This window comes from Giraffa tippelskirchi, chromosome 7, assembly GCF_054371585.1.
Source record: "Giraffa tippelskirchi isolate mGirTip1 chromosome 7, T2T-mGirTip1v1.2.pri, whole genome shotgun sequence".
In the NCBI taxonomy this organism is placed as follows: Eukaryota; Metazoa; Chordata; class Mammalia; order Artiodactyla; family Giraffidae; genus Giraffa; species Giraffa tippelskirchi.
Window position 1 is genome coordinate 111680054 of NC_137281.1, and position 26194 is coordinate 111706247.

General features: G+C 40.4%; 1 protein-coding gene across 5 annotated transcripts in view; it reads left to right on the forward strand.

Annotated features, from left to right (window-relative positions):
- RORA (RAR related orphan receptor A) overlaps positions 1 to 26194 on the forward strand; it is a 796368-nt gene that overhangs the window by 745240 nt on the left and 24934 nt on the right. For all 5 annotated transcript variants that reach the window (XM_081507580.1, XM_081507582.1, XM_081507581.1 and 2 more), the window contains 2 exons: positions 3430 to 3515; positions 24085 to 24226. In XM_081507580.1, coding sequence (XP_081363706.1) covers positions 3430 to 3515; positions 24085 to 24226 — 228 coding nt within the window. The remainder of the gene's footprint in view (positions 1 to 3429; positions 3516 to 24084; positions 24227 to 26194) is intronic.

Consider the following 26194-nt stretch of genomic DNA (forward strand, 5'->3'; position numbering starts at 1 on the left):
TAGTTCAACCCGATGAATTAAAATATTAGAACCTGGCTTTGGTGAACCCTCCCATCACCTCACCACGAGATTCCTAGGGAAGCTTATTCTAATCTGGAATCTTTGGCCAACACTGCCCACTGGAGCCAAGCACAAACACAGTGCAGGGGCCAAAGGTCTAGGCAGTTCGCCCCTTGCTTAGCAATGCAGGTCAGGCTACAGTGAGTCCATTCATAGGAAGCATCTTGGCTTCCGTGAAGTCTTGTAAAATACGTCTCAGCTAGAGTGCCCTCCAGATCTGAAAGACCCTGAGAGCTACAACAAGACTGAAGAGCAAGTGTTTAGGAGCCTGACTCAAGCCAATGGTCCTTTGTGGTAGTAGCACCAAATTCTGGATTTATACCACAGTGACTTTCCCACCCCCACTCCCAACCTCTTCCCAGCCTGGTTGAGAGCCATTCCAAGGGTAGACATTCTGGGTTGGGGTGTCAGTCCCAGGGGCACCCCCATCATGAGCAGATCCTTCCCTGCCAGGCTTCCAGACCACTTTCAAGATTCCAGGAGCCGTTAGTAGGCATTTTGGTCACTGCCTTAAACATCATCATGGCACTTCTCTTGGATCATCCACTAGCAGTCCAGGCAGTGAACAACTCTACACCATTTTCCATTTGATCCAGATACATATAGTTCTACTCAGTGTTCCCTATCTGGCCTGCCTAGTGCTTTTCCTATCTTATAAAGGACTAAATAGGTATGCTTGATCTCCCCATTGCTAAGATGAAATGAAAATAACCCTTAGGCTTCCTTGGTTAATGGTTAAGACTTCCCTTTCCAATGCAAGTGGGAGTTCAATCCTTGGCCCAGGAAGATCCCACATGACTCCAGGCAGCTAAGCCCATGCGCCAGCCACAACTACGGAGCCCATGTGCTGCAACTACTGAAGCCCATGCTCTGCAACAAAAGAATCCATCACAATGGAAGGCCCACACACCAAAATGAAAAACAGCCCCCTCTCACCACAATGTAGCTCACAGCAATGAAGACTCATTGCTAGAGAAAGCCAGCACAAAGCCATGAAGACTCAGTGCAGTCAAAGATAGATAAATAAACAATTATTTTTTAAAAAAGAAAATAACTCTTGAAAGGCCTGAGTTTAGTGCTAATATTGCTTTTCACTTTGATGCTGACTTAAACTATAGGACCTAACAAGATTTGTCTAATTTTTCTTAATACAGTTTGAGGTGAGGTATAAGCAGAAGCAGCTCAGTGTCTGTCTTCCTTATTTCTTATATCAGTTGAATTTAATAGATGGGGCTTCCCTGGTGGCTCAGATGGTAAATAATTTGCCTGCAATGCAGGAGACCCAGGTTCCATCCCATCCCCTGGAGGAGGAAATAGAAACCCACTCCAATATTCTTGCCTGGAGAATACCATTGTCAGAGGAGCATGGTGGGCTACAGTCCATCGGGTCGCAAAGAGTCAGACATGACTGAATGAAGAACACTTCCAAGTACTTTGTGTTGTCTATTTATTCTCTTCCTGAGGGTTTGGGATGCGGGAGGCTGGTTCTCATTACAGACTAGTTCATTCATGTGGGAGAATCCAGGCAGTAACTTTCAGTTGATACGACCTTTCAGGCTTTTTCTACTACCACTTGGCTTTTGTCTGTAAAAAATACTGGGCAAAACCATCTCTCTCTAGAGCTGCAAACAATCTGTGGCAGAAAACTTTGCCTCTACCATATATTAAAAATATTGGAGGAGCATAAGTGTGTAACATTACTAGAGTTTAGATTTAACAAAGAATTCTCTTTGAAGAAATCAAGCTAGTCTCCAAGATGAGGAGGCAAACTTAAAGATGATCTTTTTGTTGAGTGTGATCTTATACATTTTAAGCTGCATAGCTCCAAACAGACGTATTAGTGTACAAAGACACCGTTATTGGGGTATTAGAATACTTTGGGATTATGGCACATTTATTGGATGTGAGATTTTGAACAGTCTCTAACTCTGGACAATGAAACTCAGTATGTCAACACTAAAAGTGATTGATAGGAAAAGGACTCCCTAAAAGACCCTGCAGTACTTGAAAGGAAGTTAACAGGAACACATCATGTATAATGAGGTTAAGTCCAGTAATGTGTGCTCTTTCAAAGTATCAAATATAACGTTACATCAGATCTAGAGTAAGTGGTTGTGGAAATTATCCCTGGATATGATGTGATATGACATTGGAAAAAATTGGGCTCGATATGACATTGGACTCTGTGTATGTGTGTTAGTTACATCATGCAATATCAATACTTTCCATACACCAATCATGGCTTTGTGTGAGGCATGGCACTAGGTAGGGTCTTTATGAAAATGAAATATACTTGGGCACTTGCAATTTGTGTTTATATGTGTGACTTAGGAGATAATCTAACATATCCAGTAGTGAAAACCATGGAAATAAATTTAGTGTAATGGTGTGTTTCAGGTAAACTGGTGAATGTTACCATCCTGTATATTTAGCCTAGTGTTGATTCTTCATTTCACATATAAATTATATTTAAAAGGTGATCCAAGTGCTTTGTTTTGCCTAATTATTCTATTCCTTAGGTTATTTTTTAATCCTTAATTATGCTCTTTCTAACTCTGCTCAAGATAAAATATGTTTGCTTAGAAATGTGCTTTATCATATTTGGGATCTTTGGTGTAATATATATTAATTATTTGGTTATTTTTCCAGTATGAGACATCTTTAAATAATCAGTTAGATAGAAACACATGCATGCTGTACCAGAAAATCAATTTTCAGCATAAACAACTCAGAAGCTACATATTCTGTTTGTCCAGATTCATCACTATTAAATTCTGATAGGATATTAACGTTATGGTTAAAAGGTTTTGATCGTACACAAGTGGACTAATTTTTAACACATGGCAAGTTCATTAATTAAAAAAAGATGAGTAAGGAATTCTTACCAACATATGTAACTTGTTAATATCTTGAATTGAATCGTTTTCCTAAGTAGTCTTAACTTTTTGGAGTCTATTTTTCTTCATCCGCCAAGCTACAATGCTCTAGCCAACACAGATTTATGACCTTTTAAAAATAATGATGGAAAATGAGATCGGAGGAAACATTTTAGTATCTGCTTTGCTCTGAGGCCTAAACTGCGAACTCTCCAGTTCTTGAAGGCTTTGAAATGCTGATTCCAGTCTTCTTGTGGGTTCTTAAACACCTTCTCAAATGACCCATTTTAATAACCTGAAAGCTATTATATAATGAGCAGCCATAATTTAGTCCAGGGCTCTAGGGGGACCCTCACAGTTCAGCAATGAATAGTTAATGCAGTATAATGTTTAGCAGGTTATTAGTTTTCACGATACAAATGCTGATCAGGGAACGCTTTTATAAGGTGTTTAAAAGAAAATGTAATTAACTGGTTACGTGCTTCTGTTGCAGCTCAAATTGAAATTATTCCATGCAAGATCTGTGGAGACAAATCATCAGGAATCCATTACGGTGTCATTACATGTGAAGGCTGCAAGGTAAGCCTTTTTAATTGTTGTTGTTGTTTCTATTAATGTTCAGGGCGGGGCTATCTTTGTGACTTTTATTTTTTACTTCTACGAAGCCTAAAAATTCAACTCCTTGGCATTTTGAGTGATGAGAAACAACAGGACGAAATAAGCATTGGGGTGTTCATTACAATGAAGGAAGTTTTACATATAGATATATGTGTGTATACACACACCCACACACACCCACACACACATATAAAATGCCTCCCATCAAAATAATGGGAGGCTGATGAGAAGTGTTTGAGTGTGGCTCATTTGTCACTTCCAGTCCCAACATTGATATCTCTCTGGTTATCTTCTTTCAAAAAAGAGATGACTCTATACTTCCATAATGTCCCTGTTATAAGCTTTATAAGAAGGCATTTCCAAGAAGTTTAATGGGAATGCGATTGAAAATCTTATTGTTGGCACACAGATGTTGACACATCTGATCAAACTGTGGCAAGGTTTTTGGGAAGAACTGAGTTCTAGTCCCAGGGCCGCCACTTGTTCCTATTGTTTTAGGCACATCTTCATCTTTTAGTGACTCTGTTTCTTCATAAAGTGACGTTCTTCCTGTCTTTTAGAACTATTCCAAGAATAGAAATAAAAACTATAAATAAAAGTCCTTATAAGCTGAAAAGTGCTATTTAAGTCTTCTTGCTGTTGTTACTATTTTAATCATTACTGATGCTGATCACAGGGCAACATGGACAGCACATGCATAATGTGGGAATGGAAAATAGAGATGTTTCTCCTAATCATTCAAGACCCCTGAACCTAGATTGCCTCTGTTATTCAAATTTCAATTTATTAAGATTTAAATCCTCCTGCTTATCTTGGAAGGGCCTTGAGACAGCTTACAGGATAAAACAGTGCAAAATAAACAGGAGAGAAGCTATTTAGACATGCAGGAGGCCTCTGAGACAGTTGCTTGCTACTGAACCAAGCCTGGATTAGCCCTAAAGCGTTTGGAGGCTAAAGCAAAAAAATAAAATCCACATATTTGGTTAGCTTTCCTTTAGTGAAATTAGAAAATACAATGTCATAAATGCAAAACCACCTTCACACACAAATAACTACTGAGAGACTTAAGAGAAATTTCCCTCATAGCATCCTTATGTCTTTGTTTTACTGTTAAAAATCATTCATTGTAACATTTACCACTTTGTAAGTGTACAAATGCTTTATATTGATCTTAAGATTTCTGCACACTGATTATATACTTTTTTTTTAGATTCACTCATCTTTAGAAATAGAGAACTTTCTACTCAAAGGAAACTGAATTATTCATCTCTCTGGTAACCCTCAAGACCTCAAGATTCTGTATTAGCAAGGAAAATAAATTATTTCCTCAATCTGCCCTCCCTCCAAATTAATTACTGAATTAAAAGTACAACAAATGAAATCAGCTGCCTGGCCTATGTTACCCCAAGCTGTAAGGAAGAGAGGGATCTATCTGTGACAGCTGTCATTTCATTGATTTTTGAGGTTAATTTGGCTGATGTGACTGGACAGTTGTCACACGTCATCCTCACCCACTCTGTGTTCGCACCTTCTTGTCCCTTGTAGGGGATGGCATAGCCTCTTTTTTTTTTTTCCTGTTTTTAATTGGAGGATAATTGCTTGGCATGGCCTTTCTTGATGAAAGGTGTATAGCCAGCAGTGCTCCCCTACCAGGAGTTCCAAGCAGACTTGATTTTTGTGCATTGCCTATCACCTAAGTGTTTTCTTAAGTGGACACGGTCCCAAGCATTAACCACAGGTACCTTTGTGCTGTTCACAAAGCTGCTCACTCTGTCTCTGTCTCTCAGTAATGCCACACATAGTTTAATGTGGCAAATTGAATTGAATACAGAACCTAGCAATGGCATCCAGGGCAGGGCCAGGGAGAGGGCACAGGCTACTTCATAGGAAACACCCCAGCAGTTCTGAAGATTAACAACATGCTATTCAAAAAGATTTGAATTGATTCCCTGAGTACCACTGTTTACAGAGGCAAAAACAATGTGTGTTTTGTTTATTTATGACAAAAATGAAAGTGATAAGAAAGCAAAGGGCAGCTATTATTTCCCTGTTGTCGTTTTCCTAGATTCCCTTCCAGATCTTGTGCAGCCTCAGTGCCAAAGTGTTTTTGGTTATCTGCAGTTCTGTTTTTCATCACTATTGACTTTATACAATGGAAATATCAAAAACAAACAATTAAAACTTAATTTTATTAACAGGTTGGGCCTGTGCCCAGTCTAGGATCTATACAGTGGTATGTGTTTATATTTGATGCATGTAATATTTGCTCTGCACCATAGTTTCTGCCTTAATTAACATTTTTTTAGTTGAAGTATAGTTGATTTACAATGTCATGGTAGTTTCAGGTGTACAGCACAGTTATTCAGAATCTTTTCCAGATTATTTTCCCTTATGTGTGTGTTAGTTGCTCAGTCATGTCCAACTCTTTACAACCCTATGGACTGTAGCCCACCAAGCTCCTTTGTCCATGGGATTTTCAGGCAATAATACTGGAGTTGGTTGCCATTTCCTTCTCCAGGGGATCTTCCCAACCCAGGGATTGAACCTGGGTCCCCCACATTGCAGGCAGATTCTTTAACATCCGAGTATAATCCCCTAGTCTATACAGTAGGTCTTTGTTGGTTATCTATTTTATATATGGTGGTATGTACATGACAACTAACATTTTCATCTCTAGTAACGGTGCAGTCAAGAGATATCTACTTTTTCCAGTGGTGTTAATGATTTATCATATTCTAACCAGATGGAGGTGGTTGTATCATGACAGATTGTCAATAATTTATCTCTGTGATAGAATCATCAGATTTAAGGAAAATTTCCGATTAGACTTCCCTGGTGGCTCAGTTGGTAAAGCGTCTGCCTACAACGCGGGAGACCCGGGTTTAATCCCGGATCGGGAAGATCCTCTGGAGGAGGAAATGGCAACCCACTCCAATACTCTTGCTTGGAAAATCCCATAGACAGAGGAGTGTGGTAGGCTACATTCCATGGGGTCACAAAGAATCGGACACAACTGAGCAACTTCACTTTCACTTTTCTGATTAGATATATGAATAGATATCTAATAAGAGAAAAAAAAGTGACTCAGTCTTCGTCTGAAAAAAATCACTTTGTGAATGTATTTTAAATTGCATTTTAAAAACAACAACCTGAAGCCACAAGAAATCATAGAACCTATATATAGTCACTGAAATGATTCTCTCTTCACCACATACTTGCTCAGGTAAGCATTACACGTGAACAGCACAAGTGGATATTTTGGTAGTTCTTTTTCTGGTTCCTGAGTATTCCCAGCTCACTCTCTCTAAGTCCCTTTGGCTGTGTGCAGAGAGACAGCATAGTGTCAGACTTATGTTCTGATTCTTGAACCAGACTGCCTGGGTTCAAGTCAGAGTTCTGCTATTTACCAGTTTGAGCAGCTACCCAACCTCTCTGTGCCTCTGTTGTTGCATTCATTTAGGTAAAGCACTCACAAGAGTGCTAGTGTAAGAAACCCTCACTGAGTATTGGTTCTGGTTGTTATTCTTGGGCAAGCCTGAGTAACGTGCTCTGTATAGTCAGACACTATTTCCAGGACATCTGTGGGTCCACTCTTGATTTTGTGACCATTCGTAATTTGATATGTAGCTCTGCCAATAAAAACAACGAAAATACGAGCACCCTCTTGTGTGCTTTATAAATGCTATAAGGAATCTAAAGACACAGAAGACGAGATTGGGTGCATTCAGGGTGGTGTGGCTATAGACATGGCAGTTCAGTGATTAAGATTCCATGCTTCCATTGCAGAGGACTCGGGTTTGATCCCTGGTTCGAGAACTAAGGTCCCACGTGCCGCAGGGCAACCAAGCCCAACTACTGAGGCTCAAGAGCCCATGCTCTGCAACTGGGAAAGCCCCTGAGTGGCAAAGCTATAGAAATCCCACCTGCCACAGCAAAGATGCAGCACAGCCAAAAACAAAAAAAAAAGATGACCAAATCCTTCCTTCATGCAGCTCAGAGTCTACTTGTGGAGATGAGACATTTGTAGCATATGAAGAACATAACATTAGGGTGAGGCCACAGTCTGAGATGTGACCCACGAAGCACATGTCCACTAGGCAGCCAGAGCCTAAAAATGGGCAAGTCTTGGTTGTATTCTAGAGACAAGATGTAGTAGCCTGGTTTGACAAGACCAACAGGTTACTTTCTCTAGACAGTGGAAGATAAGGTTAGACAGGTATGCCATCCCAAATTTTTAAGAGCTCTGTTATGCCAAGGTTTTTATTATAAAAATATTGTCCTTGTTCTTTGGAAATAATGAAGGAACAGTGTATTAGCACTGGGTGAGCCCTGAATATTGCATTTCAGAAGACTGTTGAATCCAGGCCTAGAAGGGCTTAGCTCTGTCAGTAAAGATGTTTCTGAGCTTTTGGAACAGAAAGTTGTCCCAGCCCTGGGTGAGCACTAGCAGGGGATGTCATGTAGGCTGGGCATGCTTGCCAGGGAGGAGGGGCTGGGTCATGGAGCATGGAGACAGAAGAGAAGGCCAGAAATAAAATGAGAGGCTGCTTTTCAGGGCTCAGGTTGGCTCTTCAAAGTGAATACAAATGCTGAAGTGTTTATGGTTGAGGCTTTCTTTTGAGATATGGCTTCCCTGGTAGCTCAGCTTTTAAAGAATCTGCCTGCAATGCAGGAGATCCCGGTGCAATTCCTGAGTTGCAAAGATCCACTGGAGAAGGGATAGGCTACCCCCTCCAGTATTCTTGGCTTTCCTGGTGGCTCAGCTGGTAAAGAATCCACCCGCAATGGGGGAGACCAGGGGTCGATCCCTGGGTTGGGAAGATACCCTGGAGAAGGGAAAGGCTACCCATTCCAGTATTCCGGCCTGGAGAATTCCATGGATACAGTCCATGCGGTCACAAAGAGTCAGACATGACTGAGTGACTTTCACTTTCTTTTCCACTTTTCTTTCGAGACATGGTTCTGTTTATCATCTGACTTCAGTTCCTACCTTCAGTATTAGATACAGTGGCTGCTTAGAGGATAATGATGAAACATTTATCTCAAGATTAAAAAACACACACACAGAGTTTTTCATCCATATTCTTTAGTTTTGGGGACTCTACCATAACTTTTTTCCCCAGTTTTGTTGAGAATAATTGGCATATGTTACTGTATAAGTTTAAGACATTCAACATGATGGTTTGATTTACATATCTTGTGAAATGGTTAACAAAATAATTTCAGCTAACATTCGTATTCTTGTACACATATGGTGCTTGAACAACTTGAGTTTGAACTGCATGGGTCCACTGACTTATACTCACACAGATTTTTTTCAATAAATAATACTAGGGAGAAATTGTAAATAAATATAAATTTCTTTTTAATATTATCTTTTCATATTTGATGTCTACTGTTGGTAATGCATATAACATCTCCTGTATTGTATATGACAATATGGGTGTAGGTACCGACAGACAATTCATCTTGAAAACAAAGGACATAAACTTATGGTATTGATAAATACAGTAGAGCACTGTCAGTATATTTTCTCCTCCCTGTGATTTTTTAATAACATTTTCTTTTCTATAGCTTATTTCATTGTAAGAATACAGTATATAGCTCATACAATGTACAAAATTTTTGTTAATTATTTATGTTATTAGAAGTTCAGTTTCAGGGAGTCAAAAGTTAAACTTGGATTTTTGACTAGATGGAGGTTTACAACCCCTAACCCTTGCATTGTTCAAAGGCTAACTACAGATACAATAAAGAAAAAAAGAAAGGGAAAAATTTTTCTCCTTATGATGAAAACTCTTAGGATTTATTCTCGTATCAACTTTCCTACATATCATACCGTAGTGTTAACTATGATTATCATTCAACTATGACTTCTTTTTTAAATTTTGATCACTTTTGTCCATCATGGATTTTTTTTTTTTGCGCCAGTTTTAATTTTTATTTAGTTTTTGGCCATGCCATGAGGCATGCAGAATCTTAGTTCCCCAACCAGTGTTTAAAACCCATGGTCCCTACAGTGGAAGCATGGAGTCTTAACCACTGGACTGCCAGGGAAGTCCCTAAGTTCTTTTTTTTTTTAATTAGTTTATTTATCTATTTTTTAACTTTACAATATTGTATTTGTTTTGCCATACATTGACATGAATCCACCATGGGTGTATAATAATGTACAGTTGAGTATTGAAGTTAGTAAATTGATTTCTGATTACATTTAAGACCCTTTACATTGTGATAAGTCTAAAAATAGAGTCCATGCATGTGTCAAATATTTGTCCATCAGTTAATACATTTAAGATGATGTCTTATGAAAAGCTTCCTTTTCCACCCAGGAAAAGGAGAACTTGGAATTTTTTATTTGATTTTATTTTTTTGCATTAACAAGTATTCTCTCTGAAATTAGCAAGTCTTTTCAGAGATATCCCAGAACATGTAAGTCAGTACTTTTTTTTTTTTCTCCTGTTAAACAGTTAAAGCATTTTCTGGAGTTGTTTATGTTTTAGGCTAAAAATACATGTCCACAAATGTTCCTTTTAGGCCCAAATTGTTTTTCTTTTTTAGGATTCTAAAATCTTCATTTCAGTTGTAAAATTTCACTCACCCTGGGTCAATCATGTCCACTTTTCAGCATTAGTACATTTATGCTCAACATTTTAACTTCAGTGCCTTATAGCACTTGGCCCCAGTATTAGAGCTAGCCATTTAAAATGAAAATTAGGTTTGGCTGTTATTACATCCTGTGACATCATAGTTTCATTTCTGTTATAGACAGGAGGTAAGAACAAATTTTTTATTTAGCAAAATCTTCCAGGCCTGTGATGAAATAAATGCACAAGTGGTTGGATGTGTTAAACCCCAATTTGCATCAAGATGATTTGGATATTTGAGGGGGTTTTTTGTTTTTAGTTTGTTTTTTTTTTTTTGGTTTCTTTGGTTTGGTCTTAATCATACCTCTGCTCATAGAAAATGCTGGGCTTATGAGCTTGTGGTGCATAGGGTGTACCATGGTGTCTGGCTCAGAGTAGGGCCTCTCATGCCTGCTTGGGAATCACTTTTGCTGAATGTGTCACCAGGATTGGATCTGAGCATGGCAGATCACCAGATGTATGGTAAAACAGACATCTCCTCTTACCAAATATGACACATGAGGTCAGCTTTAATCAGAGATCATTTGCATGTACAATTCTACAGGGAGTTCAGTCACTATTGAACGGGAAAGTAGTTGAGAAGATCCATCTTGCCATGACTTATTGCTACCAGCTGCCTGACTGTGGGGCCATACCAGCTCACTTTGGCAAATGATGTTTCCTGTTTTTTGGTTTTATTTTTAAAGAACAAATTTCCTTTTTCTTTTGCTTCCTTTTGGAATGTTATTCCTGCCTCCCCCCACTTTAATTTTATCATTTCTTCTGCCTCTTCCTTTCTCTGATTTTAATCTATGCATGCCCTGTCTATCCCCCTCAATAAAATTAAGTTGCCAGTTATATCCTTTCTTAACTTTAAATCATTAACTTTCAAGCCTACGTTTATCCAAAGATATGTCTTTTTGCTCACCCCTATACTTCTGAACATTCCAACAGGAAGTTCCCAAAATAAATAAAACTGAAGTTGAGTTCATACCTTTCCAGCTAGGACTCTCTGCTCTTCTCAGCCTCAGGAGTGAAATGAGAGGGATTCCCACTTCCATAGTCTCCCAGATCCCAACATTTCAGTTGGCTTGGAAAATACAATAATCCACTCAGGCATATGAGCATTCACAATAAATCATACAGTTATGAATAAATCTTGGTTGTCAAAAGCAAATGTGTAGCCGTTCCAACGCGTCTGCCATTAGAATTCAGCAAGGCAGCTGTCAGCTGTTTTCTTGTAATTAAACAGCCAATGAGCAGCTAATTAAGACATATGTGTATACAGAAGTGGAAGTGGGTATGTTAATGAACTGTAGGAATCAATTCATTAAGTGAAAATTGTCAAAAGACCAAACATCAGATCAGCATTTCAGCCTGTGCCTCCCTGGGAAGGAGCCCTGAGCAGGAGGGGAGCCCCTGAGAGCCAGAACTCCACCCCAACACCTTCCCAGCCACACTTACAGGTCTCTGCTGCTAAGGCCCACTTGGGGGCAAAGATATTAATAACCCCAAGAGGAAATGTCACATCTATTTCAAAGTCTTTTATTAAGGAGACCTAGCAAAGGAAGAGTCAGACACGACTGAGTGACTTCACTTTCACTTTTCCCTTTCATGCACTGGAGAAGGAAATGGCAACCCACTCCAGTATTCTTGCCTGGAGAATCCCAGGGACGGCGGAGCCTGGTGGGCTGCCGTCTGTGGGGTCGCACAGAGTCGGACACGACTGAAGTGACTTAGCAGCAGTAGCAGCAGCAGCAAAGGAAAGTTGTTTTCCTATTTGTGTAAACCTGGTATTTGATACCCTATAAAATGCCGTCTCCCTCAGCTCATGTCTGAACCATTATATGGAACTTTGTACAACTGAAAAGTGAGGCTTTTTTACCTGTTTGTTGTTTATCTGTTTTTGTTTGGTCTGCCCTGTATCTTTGTATGCGTGTCTTTTGGGTAGTATATTAAGAAGTCTCTGGCCTTTCGGTTAAGATGTACCCAGAGTTCAAGAATTCAAATCTTGGCTCCTCTCCTTCACCTGCTGTGTGACTTTGAAAAGATGGTTTAACCTCTCTGAACTGGAATTTTCTCATTTGTAAATAGACATAAAAATACCTACTTTGTAAAGTTTTTGTGAATTGCATATGAATCATGTTTGTGAAGTGTCCTCCACAGTGCTTGGTAAAGAATAGGAGCTCACCATGTGAGCTCATCACAGTTTTTTATCACTGACATCATTTTTCCTCTGGTGCTTCATTCTGCAAGTGTTTGTTGACTGCTCCAAGTAGTAGGCTGTGTAATAACCCATTCAGAAGATGGCAAGTGTGGGGACCTGAGAAAATTGCAGTGAAGATAGAGAAAAGTAGATGGATTTGAGGAATATGAAGATGACCAGAAACAGCCTAATTTAGTGACTGCGTGGATGTGGATGGGGAGGAAGCAGGGAAGCCCATCTTTCTGCTTTGAATATCTGGGTTAAAGGTGGTACCCTTGCCTGAGCAAGAAAACACTGGAGGAAAATGATCAGTGGGTCAGGAAATGTTCTATTCGGAATGAAGATAAAGCCATTCAGTATGTATTGAATGGATAAACAATAAGGTCCTACTGTATAGCACAAAGGAAATCTATATTCAGAATCCTATGATAGGGCTTCCCTGGTGTCTCAGTGGTAAAGAATCCATCTGCCAACACAGGACATGGGTTCGATCCCTGATCCAGGAAGATCCCACATGCCGCAGAGCAACTAAGCCTGCGCGCTACAACTCTCGAGCCTGCGCTCTGGAGCCCAGCAGCCACAACTACTGAAGCCCACACACCCTAGAGCCTGTGCTCCACAACAAGAGGAGAAGCCACTGCAGTGAGAAGCCCACACACCACAACTAGGGAGTAACCCCTACTTGCCACAACTAGAGAAAAGCCCACTCAGCAATGAAGACCCAGCACAGGCAAAAATAAATAAATAAATATATTTTTAAAAATATATCCTATGATAAACATAATAGAAAAGAATATTAAAAAAGAAGGCATATATAACTGAATCACTTTGCTGTATAGCAGAAATTAGCATATTGTAAATCAACTATAGTTTAATTTAAGATAAAGCCATTCAGCTAAAGTTTCTGGAGAATGTGTGTATATGTGTGTGTTGGTGGTAGGGATGATGGGGCTGTAGAAGGCCAAGCCACAACTCTGGGTATGTGTCTATCCAAATTAGGGAGGAGCCACTCAGACAGCCTGTTGGAAAGCTGAGCATCCAACAAGGACTGAGCTCAATCCAGTCACCCGCTGGTCAGTTTTTAACAATCAACCCTCTGGAAAACAAACAGTGTCTATATATATGTACATAACTTTAGTATGTATGTCACTGATACAATTTTATACAATTTACAAGTAGTGCAATTGACAATACATCATTATAAACAGAGTATATAATATATGAAATGAAAGTGAAAGTGTTGGACTCTCAGTCATGTCCAACTCTTTGCGACCCCTTGTACTATAGCCCGCCAAGCTCCTCCCTCCATGGGATTTCCCAGGCAAGAATAGTGTAGTGGGTAGCCATTCCCTTCTCCAGGGGATCTTCCCATCCCAGGGATCGAACACGGGTCTCCTACATTATTCAGATTCTTTACCATCTGAGCCACCCATATAAAATATAGCATATATTATATATGTGATGTATAGTATGTATGTAGACAAATGATTCTCACTGAATACACTCATTGATTTTTGCTGAACTCTTACATCCACACTTGTGGTGGTGGTTGATGAAAGACTGTAGCGTCAACGTGATTTTTCATTTACAATAATGAATAAGAGGAAAGTGAAACAAGGAAAAACATGTTTTGGAACTTTTCTCATTCGTCACTGATGATGTGAGCAACTACTTTCTGAACCAGATAATAGTTTTTAAAAATTGGAAGGATCGATCTTCACATTTTTTGTCCTCTTCACAATATGATGGCCATAGACATGACATACTTTTAAACTGAACCTGCATTATCATTTTCTTCATCACTTTTTTAAAAAAATTATTGAAATATAGTTGATTTACAATGTTGTGTTAGTTTCAGATGTACAGCAAAGTGATTAAGTTATACATATACATATATTCATTCTTCTTCAGATTCTTTGCCTTATATAGATTATTACAGAATATTGAGTATAGTTTCCTGTGCTATACAGTAGGCCCTTGTTGGTTATCTATTTTATATATGGTGGTGGTGGTTTAGTCACTAAGTCGTGTCTGATTCTTTGCAACCCCATGGAATGCAGCCCACCAGACTCCTCTGTCGATGGGATTTCCCAGGCACAAACTCTGGAGTGAGTAGCCATTTCCCTCTCCAGGGGATCTTGCCACCCAGGGATCAAACCCACATCTCTTGCTTGACAGGTGGATTCTTTATCACTGAGCCACCTGGGAAGCCCATTTTATATATAGTAGTATGTATATGTCGTAAGTTAATGTTTAATAATGGTGATGTTTAACAACTGGTTCACAAAATTCCTGAAATTTTGACATTCAGCTCTTGCAACCCAGTATCAGCCTTCTCCCATACCCATGGCCTCTGTCCCCATCCTGGGGAACTCCAATCTAATGGGATCAATGAAAATTTTCAGAGTATCCAGCCAGATTGGTTTTTTTTTTATAGCAATAGGGTCTTCCGTAGCTAAGACTCTGCTCTCCCAATGCAGGGGACCCAGGTTGAATCCCTGGTCAGGGAACTATATCCCACAGTGACACACCTAAAGATCCCGTGGTGAAGATAGAAGATCTTGCATGCAACAACTAAGATCTGGCACGGCCAAATAATTTTTTTTTTAATTAGGCAATAGAATTTTCCAGAGAACAGAGGCAGAAGTTAGAAATAAAACTCAACAAAAGGCACTTTGAAAAGCTTGGTGAAATAAGGCAGGAAACACTGGCAAATTCTCTTTGAGGCAGTGGAAATGGAGGCGGAAGGTTGATGAATATGAGGAAATCAAGACCAAATAACATGGGTTTTGTTAGCCCAACACTGTAGGAGAGATGCTTATGTGGGAGGTACTACACTTAAAATTAGGACGCTGGAGTTCAAGTCTCAACAATGACACGAAACCACGGGACAGCCTTGGACATGTCACTTAGCTTTCTCAGCTTCATTTTTGTTATCTGCAAAATCAGGGAGCTAGAGTAGATCCCTAACTCTTAACAAAGGGAAGGCAGCAGAGTCTTCAGGAAGCTTTGTTAAAATGTTTACCATACAGAATGACGTGTCTTCTTTTTTGATCTACAAAAATGGCACTTTCACATTGTTCAAACTGGCATGTATGTCAGCGACTGTACCCTCAAATGTTGTGGTTCAGAAGATCTCAGGTGTACTTTTTAAAAGTTCCACCGGTGATTCTGATACACATTCAGTTGGAGAACTACCGAGTCAAGCAATCTCAGCTTCCTTTCATCGCTAAATGCTGTTTTGCAATAACTGCATGTGAGTTTGCTGCCACTAGGTGGTGGTAGTGTGCCACAGTCACACCGTATACCGGGATCCTGCCCTGAATTTCATCATGGCGGCCCTCTGCTCAAGCCCACCATGTTTGTAATGGCACATCTCCACGTACTTTGACAGCCATAAAAAGTGAACTTTTAAGAAAGCCAAAGAAGTCATTCATTAGCTCAGCTTTTAGAACTGAAACTCCACCACTGTATATTTAACATCTGTCCCAGCTGACCCACAGCTTCTGCGCTTTCTTCTTTACACATACCTCCTCAGTTCCTCCCCAAAGCTCCAAGCGCAGCCTTGTGCTGTCACTGCTCTCTATGTGGCCTCCAGCTTCCCCACCCCTAGAACCGGGGTCCCAGCTTACTCATTTCTCAGTGGGACCCTCTCCAGGTCCCACTGTCAGTCAAGATCTGGCTTCTACATTTATGAGCAGGCTTCTCTCTCTATGAAGGAAGATGCCTACCATACTTTCTCCCTTTCTTCCTTCTTGCTCTTCTAATCCTTCTCTTATATGCTCATTCGCTTTAAATACTATATCAGTTTAACTGCCCAAATCCTCTGAGAAACCCCAAGGATATACTGAAATGAAGAGTTTTTATTTTTTTGTTTATTGGCCATGCCTTGTGACATGTGGCATTCTTGTTCCCTGATCAAGGATCGAACCCATGTGCCCTGCATTGAAAGCTCAGAATCTTAATCACTGTACCACCAGGGAAATCCCTGTAGAGTTGTGTGTGTGTGTGTGTGTGTGTGTGTGTGTGTTTAAAGGGGAGACAAGGGGCAGGAAAGGAACACCAAGCCCTCGTTCTATCTGAAAGGCAAAGTTTGGTGTGTCTGATTCACCTAGGCTTACCCTTTCCCTCCCTCATGGCTCTCACCTTATAAACCTGCCTGACCCCTCCCCTTTGGCATTTGATAGCTAGCCTTGTGGGCTGTCAACTTAGTCCAAAATAAAGGTTTCTTCAGTGGTTCTTAGCGCTGCCACTCCCTGAACTTTCCACAGGCGCTTGCTCAAATGACTCGGTGAGAAGTAAATGGAGTTGTAAAGAGTAAGGTGTGTCTATTTGCACGTTTGCTTTCCCCAAGCCCTTCGGAGCTGAGACATCTAAAGAAGTGAAATCCTTTTTCAGATATTGGTTCCAGCCTCAGCACCATTGCTCCAAGAGCATGTGGAAAGACTCGTGGATTTGTCTTGCAAATAGATGGTATAATTTCTCAGACATCTTTGAAGATAGACTGTGTCCTTGAATTCAGTTTGTTGTTGTTATTGTTTTGTTTTCTAAATGAGCCAAAGTAATTTAGAAATAAGTAAGGTGAATTAAAGAGGACATAACCCTCCTGGTGAGAAATGAGGGGAAATCATGAAATAGTGAAACTGACTTTCTTGTGTGAATACCCCACATCAGGAGATGGCTATAGAAGAGGAATTTATTAAATGCCTGGGCAGTGACAATGTGGCCAGCTAACGAGTTAACCGGGAGGAAAACTAATTTCAGAACAGATCAGTCTTGTTCCTTTATCATGCATACCTTGTGTCTTGACACTACTTCCTTTAATGGTCACCTTCTGTAAGAACCCCCAAGTGGGAATCCTTTTTGACACACAAAAGAAGCAGAAGAACAACAAAAGGGATAAAAGTGTGAGTTCTGGAATTAAACCACCTGAATTCAGATCCTGACTTCATCCCATGCTGCGAGGGAGAGGGGGGAGGGGTTTGGGGTCTGAGCTAGTGCCTCTATAAGCCTCAGGTTCTTTGACCTAAAAACCAGGAAAATGATAGTGCCTGCCTCATGCTGCCCTTGTCAAAATTAAAGCCTCTTACACAGAATGAAGTAAGTCAGGAAGAGAAAAACAAATATCGTATATTAATCATATATATGGATCCTAAAAAATGGTACTGATGAACCTATTTGCAGGGCGGCAATGGAGACTCAGATGTAGAGAAAGGACTTGTGGACACAGCAGGGGAAGGAGTAGGGGTACAAATTGAGAGAGTAGTGTTGACATATATACACTACCATCTGTGAAATAGATAGCTAGTGGGAAGCTGCTATATAACACGGGGAGCCCAACCTGGCACTCTGTGATGACCCAGAGGGGTGGGATGGCAGGGCAAGGGAGGGTTCAGAGGGAGAGGATACATGTATATTTATAGGCTGATTCATGTTGTTGTATGGCAGAAACCAACACAACGTTATAAAGCAATTATCCTCCAATTAATAATTTAAAAAAATTAAGTGATGGAATCCATATAAAGCACAGGGTGACAAGCAAACAATAAGCACGTTTTAACGCTACCTGGGATTGGTTTTAATCAGATAGGGTAAGACACCTAAGACACAAACATGACCGCCATGAAGGGAGAGAAATTGGTTATAACATAGGTCCCTAGAAATAGGAGGCACAGCATGCCACACAGGGGACCACAGTGAGAAGCCATGTCAGTCAGAGGCAGAGAGAGGGAGAGGAAAACCTGGGAGGAGGTGACTGGTCTAGTCTCTGGATTGGTTGGTCTACATGTGAAAAGTATGCTCCCGGGCAAGTTGTTTGCTATTTCTAGAAACTAGGTAGCCCTGGGAAGTGCAGTCTCCTCTAAGTTAGCAAGACCTCAAGATGTCAAAGCATTAAAAATACAGTATAAATAGATATGATTAGAAGACTTACGTGACAGACCAGTGGTTAAGACTTCGCCTTCCAATACAAGGAATGTGAGTTCAATCCCTGGTCAGGGAGCTAAGACCCCACATGCCTCATGGCCAAAAAACAGAACACAAACAACAGAAGCAATATTGTAACAAATGCACTAAAGACTTTAAAAATGGCCCACATTAAAAAAAAATATTTAAAATAATGCATTCAGTAAGATCTCTCCTTCCATCATCATCATATCTTCACCAGTATCATTATCATTATTCCCTTTCAGGGTTCCCTTTTAGCAGAGCAAACTGGTGGTTGTATATGGCTTCCGTGCTAACATTTTGGAACTTGAATAGTGGTGGTTTGACCAACCTAGACAGCATATTTAAAAGCAGAGACATTACTTTGCCAACAAAGGTCCGTCTAGTCAAGGCTATGGTTTTTCCAGTGGTCATGTATGGATGTGAAAGTTGAACGATGAAGAAAGCTGAGCGCCAAAGAATTGATGCTTTTGAACTGTGGTATTGGAGAAGACTCTTGAGAGTCCCTTGGACTGCAAGGAGATCCAATCAATCCATCCTAAAGGAGATCAGTCCTGGTGTTCATTGGAAAGACTGATGTTGAAGCTGAAACTCCAATACTTTGGCCACCTCATGTGAAGAGTTGACTCATTGGAAAAGACCCTAATGCTGGGAAGGATTGGGGGCAGGAGGAGAAGGGGACAACAGAGGATGAGATGGTTGGATGGCATCACTAACTCAATGGACATGGGTTTGGGTAAACTCCAAGAGTTGGTGATGGACAGGGAGGCCTGGCGTGCTGCGATTCATGGGGTCACAAAGAGTCGGACACGACTGAGCGACTGAACTGAACTGATGTTCACTTAAGTTTAATGTGTAAAAACTAAAGAGTAGCCTTTTTTCCCTTTGATAATGACCCAAGCATTATTCAAGAGTGGTGCCTAGACGTGGATTTCTTAGTTTTTAAGAAAGTGGAGACATTGTAAAGGATCCTAAGAATACTAAAGGTACAAAAGAACCTAGAAAGAAAGGTGACAGATACTGTGGTTTGGTCTATAGACAAGGTCCTGGGAGATAACAGTGCAGTCTGCATGTACTGGCTCCATTTAATGAAAAAAAGATCGTGTAGACATTCTTCATATTCAGTGATTAGAGAACAAAATGGAGCAGACTCTTTGTGACACAGACTCTTTTTTTTCCCTTTTTCAGCAAAAGGAAACGCAAATAATTCGTGATCCTAAACCCCTGCTTAGGTCCAACTCTCACATCCATACATGACTACCAAAAAAACCATGGCTTTGACTAGCTGACCTTTGTCAGCAAGTAATGTCTCTGCTTTTTAATATGCTGTCTAGGTCTGTCATAGCTTTTCTTTCAAGAAGTATCTTTTCATTTTATGGCTACAGTAACCATCCATAGTGATTTTGGAGCCCAAGACAGTAAAGTTTCTCACTGTTTTGATTGTTTCCCCATCTATTTGCCATAAAGTGATGAGACCGGATGCCATGATCTTCGTTTTTTGAATACTGAGTTTTAAGCCAGCTTTTTCACTCTCCTCTTTCACCTTCATCAAGAGGTTCTTTGGTTCCTCTTCACTTTCTGCCATTAGGCTGGGGTCATCTGCATATTTGAGATTATTGATATTTCTCCCTGCAATCTTGATTCCAGCTTGTGCTTTATCCAGCCCGGCATTTCACATGATGTACTCTGCATATAAGTTAAATAAGCAGGGTAACGATATACAGCCTTGATGTACTCCTTTCCCAATTTGGAACCAGTCCATTGTTCCATGTCCAGGTCTAGCTATTGCTTCTTGACAAGGATACAGGTTTTTTAGGAGGCAGGTAAGGTGGTCTGATATTCCCAGCTCTTGAAGGATTTTCCACAGTTTGTTGTGATCCACACAGTGAAAGGCTTTAGCATAGTCAAAGAAGCAAAAGTAGATGTTTTTTCTGGAATTCTCTTGATTTTTCTATGACCCAGCAGATGTTGGCAATTTGATCTTTGGTTCCTCTGCCATTTGTAAAACCAGGTTGTATATCTGGAAGTTCTCCGTTCACCTATTGTTGAAGCCTAACTTGGAGTATTTTGAGCATGACTTTGCTAGCATGTGAGATGAGTACAGTTATGTGGTAGTTTGAACATTCTTTGGGATTGGAATGAAAACTGACCTTTTCCAGTCCTGTGGCCGCTGCTGAGTTTTCCAAATTTGCTGGCATGTTGAGTGCAACACTTTCATAGCATCATCTTTTCGAATTTGAAATAGCTCAGCTGGAATTCCATCACCTCCACTAGCTTTGTTTGTAGTGATGCTTCCTAAGACCCACTTGAGTTCACACTCTAAGATGTCTGTCTCTAGGTGAGTGATCACATCATTGTGGTTATCCAGGTCATTAATATCTTTTTTGTATAGATGTTCTGTGTATTCTTGCCACCTCTTCTTAATATCTTCTGCTTCTGTTAGGTCCATACCGTTTCTGTCCTTTATTATGCCCATTTTTGCATGAAATGTTCCCTTGGTATCTCTCATTTTCTTGAAGAGATCTCTAGTCTTTCCCATTCTATTGTTTTCCTCTTTATCTTTGCATTGTGCATTTAGGAAGGCTTTTCTTATCTCTCCTTGCTATTCTTTGGAACTCTGCATTCAGATGGGTTTGTCTTTCCTTTTCTCCTTTGCCTTTCACTTCTTTTCTCAGCTATTTGTAAGGCCTCCTCAGACAACCATTTTACCTTTTTGCATTTCTTTTTCTTGGGGATGGTTTTGATCACCGCCTCCTGTACAATGTTATGAACCTCTGTACATATTTCTTCAGGCACTCTGTTTATCAGATCTAATCCCTTGAATCTGTTTGTCACTTCCACTTCCATAAAGAAGGCTGAGCGCCGAAGAATTGATGCTTTCGAACTGTGGTGTTGGAGAAGACTCTTGAGAGTCTCCTGGACTGCAAGGAGATCAAACCAATCAATCCTGAATATTCATTGGAAGGACTGATCCTGAAACTGAAACTCCCATACTTTGGCCATTTGATGCGAAGAGCCAACTCATTACAAATGACTCTGATGCTGAGAAAGATTGAAGGCAGGAGGAGAAGGGGACGACAGAGGATGAGATTGTTAGATGGCAATACCTACTCAATCGACATAAGTTTGAGCAAGCTTTGGGAGATGGTGAAGGGCAGGGAAGCCTGGTGTGCTGCACTCCGTGGGGTCACAAAGGGTCGGATGTGACTGAGCAACTTATCAAACAAACAAGCCCCTGTAGTGACAGCAAACGTGGAGTGGTATAGTCTCAAGAAAGAATGAAATACCTTTCAGCCTTGGCAGAGATTATATTTCTCTGACTCAACCGAATACATAGACAGGTGACCTCTTGGTATCTCTTTCTAAGGATCATCTGCCTCTGTTACCATTTATATTTTCCTGAAGTCTATTAAGTGCCAAAGAAAGTTTTACTTATCACTTTCTTGTCACAGAGAAAAAAAACACATTAAGGAAAAAAAAAAAAAAACAGCTTTAGATATTTTGAGAAAAGAGGGATTGCCTCACAGAAGAGATAAGACTTGGTATCAGGAAAATTTGTAGTACAGTAGAGAGATGGATTGAGATCCTGGGCCCCTACCTTGCCCACGTTGGTTAGTGAATAGCTTGGTAGACATCAGAGAGTTGGTAAGAGGTCAGTGCCTGCCCCTCCCATCCTAAGTTGGTCTCCAAAAGGAAAGAACTGGGAACTAAGGTTATATCCATCATAGCCATGACTTAATCCACAGAGTCCCCAGCTGTCAGGAAGAAAGCAAATGTAGTGAATAGTTCTTCCTGAGTAGCTCATATACCCTTCCACTCACATATTATAGAAAAATCAGAAAGCACAGATAAACAACAACAACAAAAAGATCAGCATTTGGTTTCATTTGAAGGCATAGTTTTCCAAAGGTTGCTTCTGTGTTAAATATATGAATTTTCCCTCCAAAATTGGATTATATTGTGTTTCGTTCTTTAGCTGTTTTTTTTTTATTCAGTAGTACATTTCTATCACCACCTTATGTCAATAATTGTACTTCTGAAATGCCATTTTTAGTGGTTGCTGAATATACAGATATCCAACATGACTCTTCCAGTTCACTACTGTTGGACATTTAGCATCTTTATAAATTTGTCTTACCTTAGTGCTGTGATGAACATCCATGTAGGTAAATCCATGTACCTTTCTTAACATTCCTTTAAAATATATTCCTTAAGAGTAATTTCTAGTTCAGTGGATAGGCATGTTTTTTAAGGATTTTAGTATTACTGCCAAGTTGGCCTCCAGAAAAATCTTCTGGTGAGAGAGTACTCTTATCAGTTTGCCCAGCACTCTGTCATTCCATCCATTCTTCAGGGTTTTACCTTACCCTTCAGTACTGGTGTCCCCTTGGTCATGGTCAACTGTCTTTGCCATTAAAGATTTAAAGATGATAATAGACTTTTGTAACCTTCATGGTTCTGCTTCATAGAAATGGCTCTGGTTACCTTCTTTTTTTTTTTTTTCAGAATACATTCCTAGTTTGCAGAACCACTGAGAGATAAGTCAACTATCAAGCAATAACCAGAAACAAACCCCACATACATTTGTAAAATAAGGAATGTGCTTGTATAAATAACAAGTTTCTATTATATAGCCCAGGAAAATATATTCAATACCTTGTAATAACCTATGATGGAAAAGAATCTGAAAAAGAGTATATATAACTGAGTTACTTTGCTGTACACCAGAAACTAATGCAACATTGTAAATCAACCTTACTTTAGCTTTTTAAAATGTGCTTCTAAATAACATACGGATTAAAAAAGAGATCTATTGAAAACTAGAACGTGTTTCATATTGAATAATCATGAAAATACTATATACCAAAACTCATGGGTTGCTACCAAAATGTAACTAAAAGGAACACTGACAGCTTTAAGAAAAGACTAAGCAATGAACATTAATGAGCTAGAAAGAATCTAGCTCAAGGAGTTAGCAAAAATGAATGAATCAATGAATAAATGAGTAAATGAATGAAATCCTTGAGGCCAGTACTCCTTATGCATCTTATTACACCTCATTTACAAAACAGTGCTTAACAAATACGTGGGACTTGATGAACATCAGCTCGGATTTGTTCATTCTCAAAGTCCATGATTCTGAAAAGATGGTTTTTCCAAACTCTCAAGGGTAGAGTATTCTCAGTCTGATTGATCTGTCAAGATAATCCACCCACGTGTCATTTAACTTCTTGGAGCAGTAGATTCTGACTTGGGGAATGAACGACACCTAAAGAGCGGTGGATTTGTGTGGTCAGGTTGAGACTGCCACAGTGTCCACCTAGGTTAGGGTGAAGCTGCGCTTTCTCATCTCTGGACATACAGAGAAGCATTCTGTATTTATTCTACTAAAAATGTTTCAGAGATGAAGGTTAAAGATAAGTGCCTTTGTACCATTTTTATTAAGCATATAGCTTACAATCATCAGAAGCCAAGAACAGGGCCTGGTCCTCTTCCTTCTACATAGGCAAATGTCTGTTGCAATTAAAGAAAGTTTTGCATGTGTAAGGGACAGAGGATTGGGCTCTGGGGACCCATTTTACTCAAGGAAAAAGAAGTGACTTTAATTTCATTAATGGTTTCCAGGATGATTGTGCTACAAGTTTAATTCTCCATTAAATATTCATGCCGATGGGCGCTTCCTTTCCTGCCTTTAGTATCATTCAGCTCAAGCTGACACTAACCTGTTTTCTATTTCATAACTGAATCACAGGGCTTTTTCAGGAGAAGTCAGCAAAGCAATGCCACCTACTCCTGTCCTCGTCAAAAGAACTGTTTGATTGATCGAACCAGTAGAAACCGCTGCCAGCACTGTCGATTACAGAAATGCCTTGCCGTGGGGATGTCTCGAGATGGTGAGCTCTCGCAGCCTATATTGCATAATAGCACAGAGTTGTGAAAGTACCTTCGGAAGCCTGGACCCAAGTCTGCCAGAATAGGTCCCCTCTGTCCCTCACCACCCCCTGCAGTCTTCCCTCCTCTGGCATCCCTGTGGGTATCACAGCAGTTACTTCCTCGTCCGTGAACCATCCAGGTCAGCTCACTGGCTGATGCAGGGCAGGATGGGGGGGCGTGGAGAAGAAATGTCTGTGTGGTCAGAACACCTCCAGATTTTTGATGTTTAAGACATTGAAAGTGGATGAATTGATGGGAGGTAAGGTGTCACCTGAGGGTCTGAAAAAGGATACCTTTTAGAAGCATTTTTTTTTCCCATAGGAAACACAAGGCAGAGCTAATTGTTATGCGCTTTATACTAGTCAGCTTATTGGCAGTTGGGATGAATTAGCTTTTATGCTAACTGGATCCAAAGTCAAATATTTGTACATCCAGTATGTGTGAAAATAGTGCAAAGCAGGCCTCCATGACAAATGTTCTTTTCATTGAAACAAGCTATTTTAACAGTTGCAAAACAGTTCAGGATCTTCCTGGAAAACTGTCTTCAGTGCACTGAATAATCAACACTAGGTTTCAAGGCTATTCTTATATAAGAAAATTGGGCTGATAGTACAATGGATACAGTTTAACGACTTTTTTGAATATACTGGCTGGTTGGCTTCCTTGAGAGATCCCTCTGAAGGAAACATCACTTCCAGTGGAGTTTCAGCCCCTGGAAAAATAACTTCAGGCTGCTAGGCAGGTGTTCTGAAGGTCTGCTTTCCCTAGAATCAGAAGTTCTTGGGCCTATGGACCTACCCAGGCACAAATTGTACACAGGATTGCCTCTTAGAATTTGTAGAACCAAAGGGAAGTTTTGCGGATTGGGAGATGCAAGTGATCAAACTTACACCGTATCCTCAGAAATTCCTGTGATTATGCAGCTCTACAGATTTCAACTTCCAGAGGCCCTGAACTCACACAACTAGGTTTATCTCTTATGAATCTGTACGTTCACAATCACAGATGGGTGTGCATTTTCTCAAGACCTAATCCAGGGAATTCCCTGGTGGTCCAGTGGTAAGGACTTCATGCTTCCACTGCAGGGGCCACGGGTTTGATCCCTGGTCAGGGAATTCAGATCCCACAAGCTGTGTGCTGTGGCCAAAAAAATACAAAAACCTGATCCATTCGTTTCACTTAACGGATAGTATGATTACTGTTCTTAACATTAAGAAAAGAGTTAGAACACAATTCAGTGTCATGGCAGAACCAGTTTCCCCCTGTTAATTAAAGGTATTAATCCCTTTGGGGGTTCTAGACTATTCTTTTCAAAAAGAATTAAGTACCTTCAGTATGCCTTGTGAAGATTTTGTATATAAGTGACAGCTCATGTTATCGTGGGCTTGGAGTGAATCTGGGGGCTTATACAATTTTAGACAGGGCCTCCCTGGTGGCTCAGCAGTAAAGCATCCACCTGCCAATGCAGGAGACATGGATTCAACCCCTGGTTCCAGAAGATCCCCTGGAGGAGGAAATGGCAACCCACTCCAATATTCTTGCCTGGGAAATCTCATGGACAGAGGAGGCTGGCAGGCTACAGTCCACGGGGTCGCAAGAGTTGGACATGACTTAGCCACTAAACAACGACGGTTTTAGGCCTGAAATTCATAGCCCACATCAGCCTGACTGCTATCTAACCAGTCCCACCCAATTTGTCACCTGAGCCATGGATACTGGAAGTTGCCCAAAATCCTGCTCACTTGTTTCCTCTACCCAAAAGGAAACCACATTCTCCTTGGCAGGAAAAGGATCCCACAAGTTGAGCTGGGCACTGGTTCCCAACTTCACTTCCATCTACCCTGCCTCCTGCCCCAAGACTCACAGAATTTTGCTGATGGTCAAATGGGTGAATTCATCTACCCAGTTGGGTGTAAATTTAACCATAA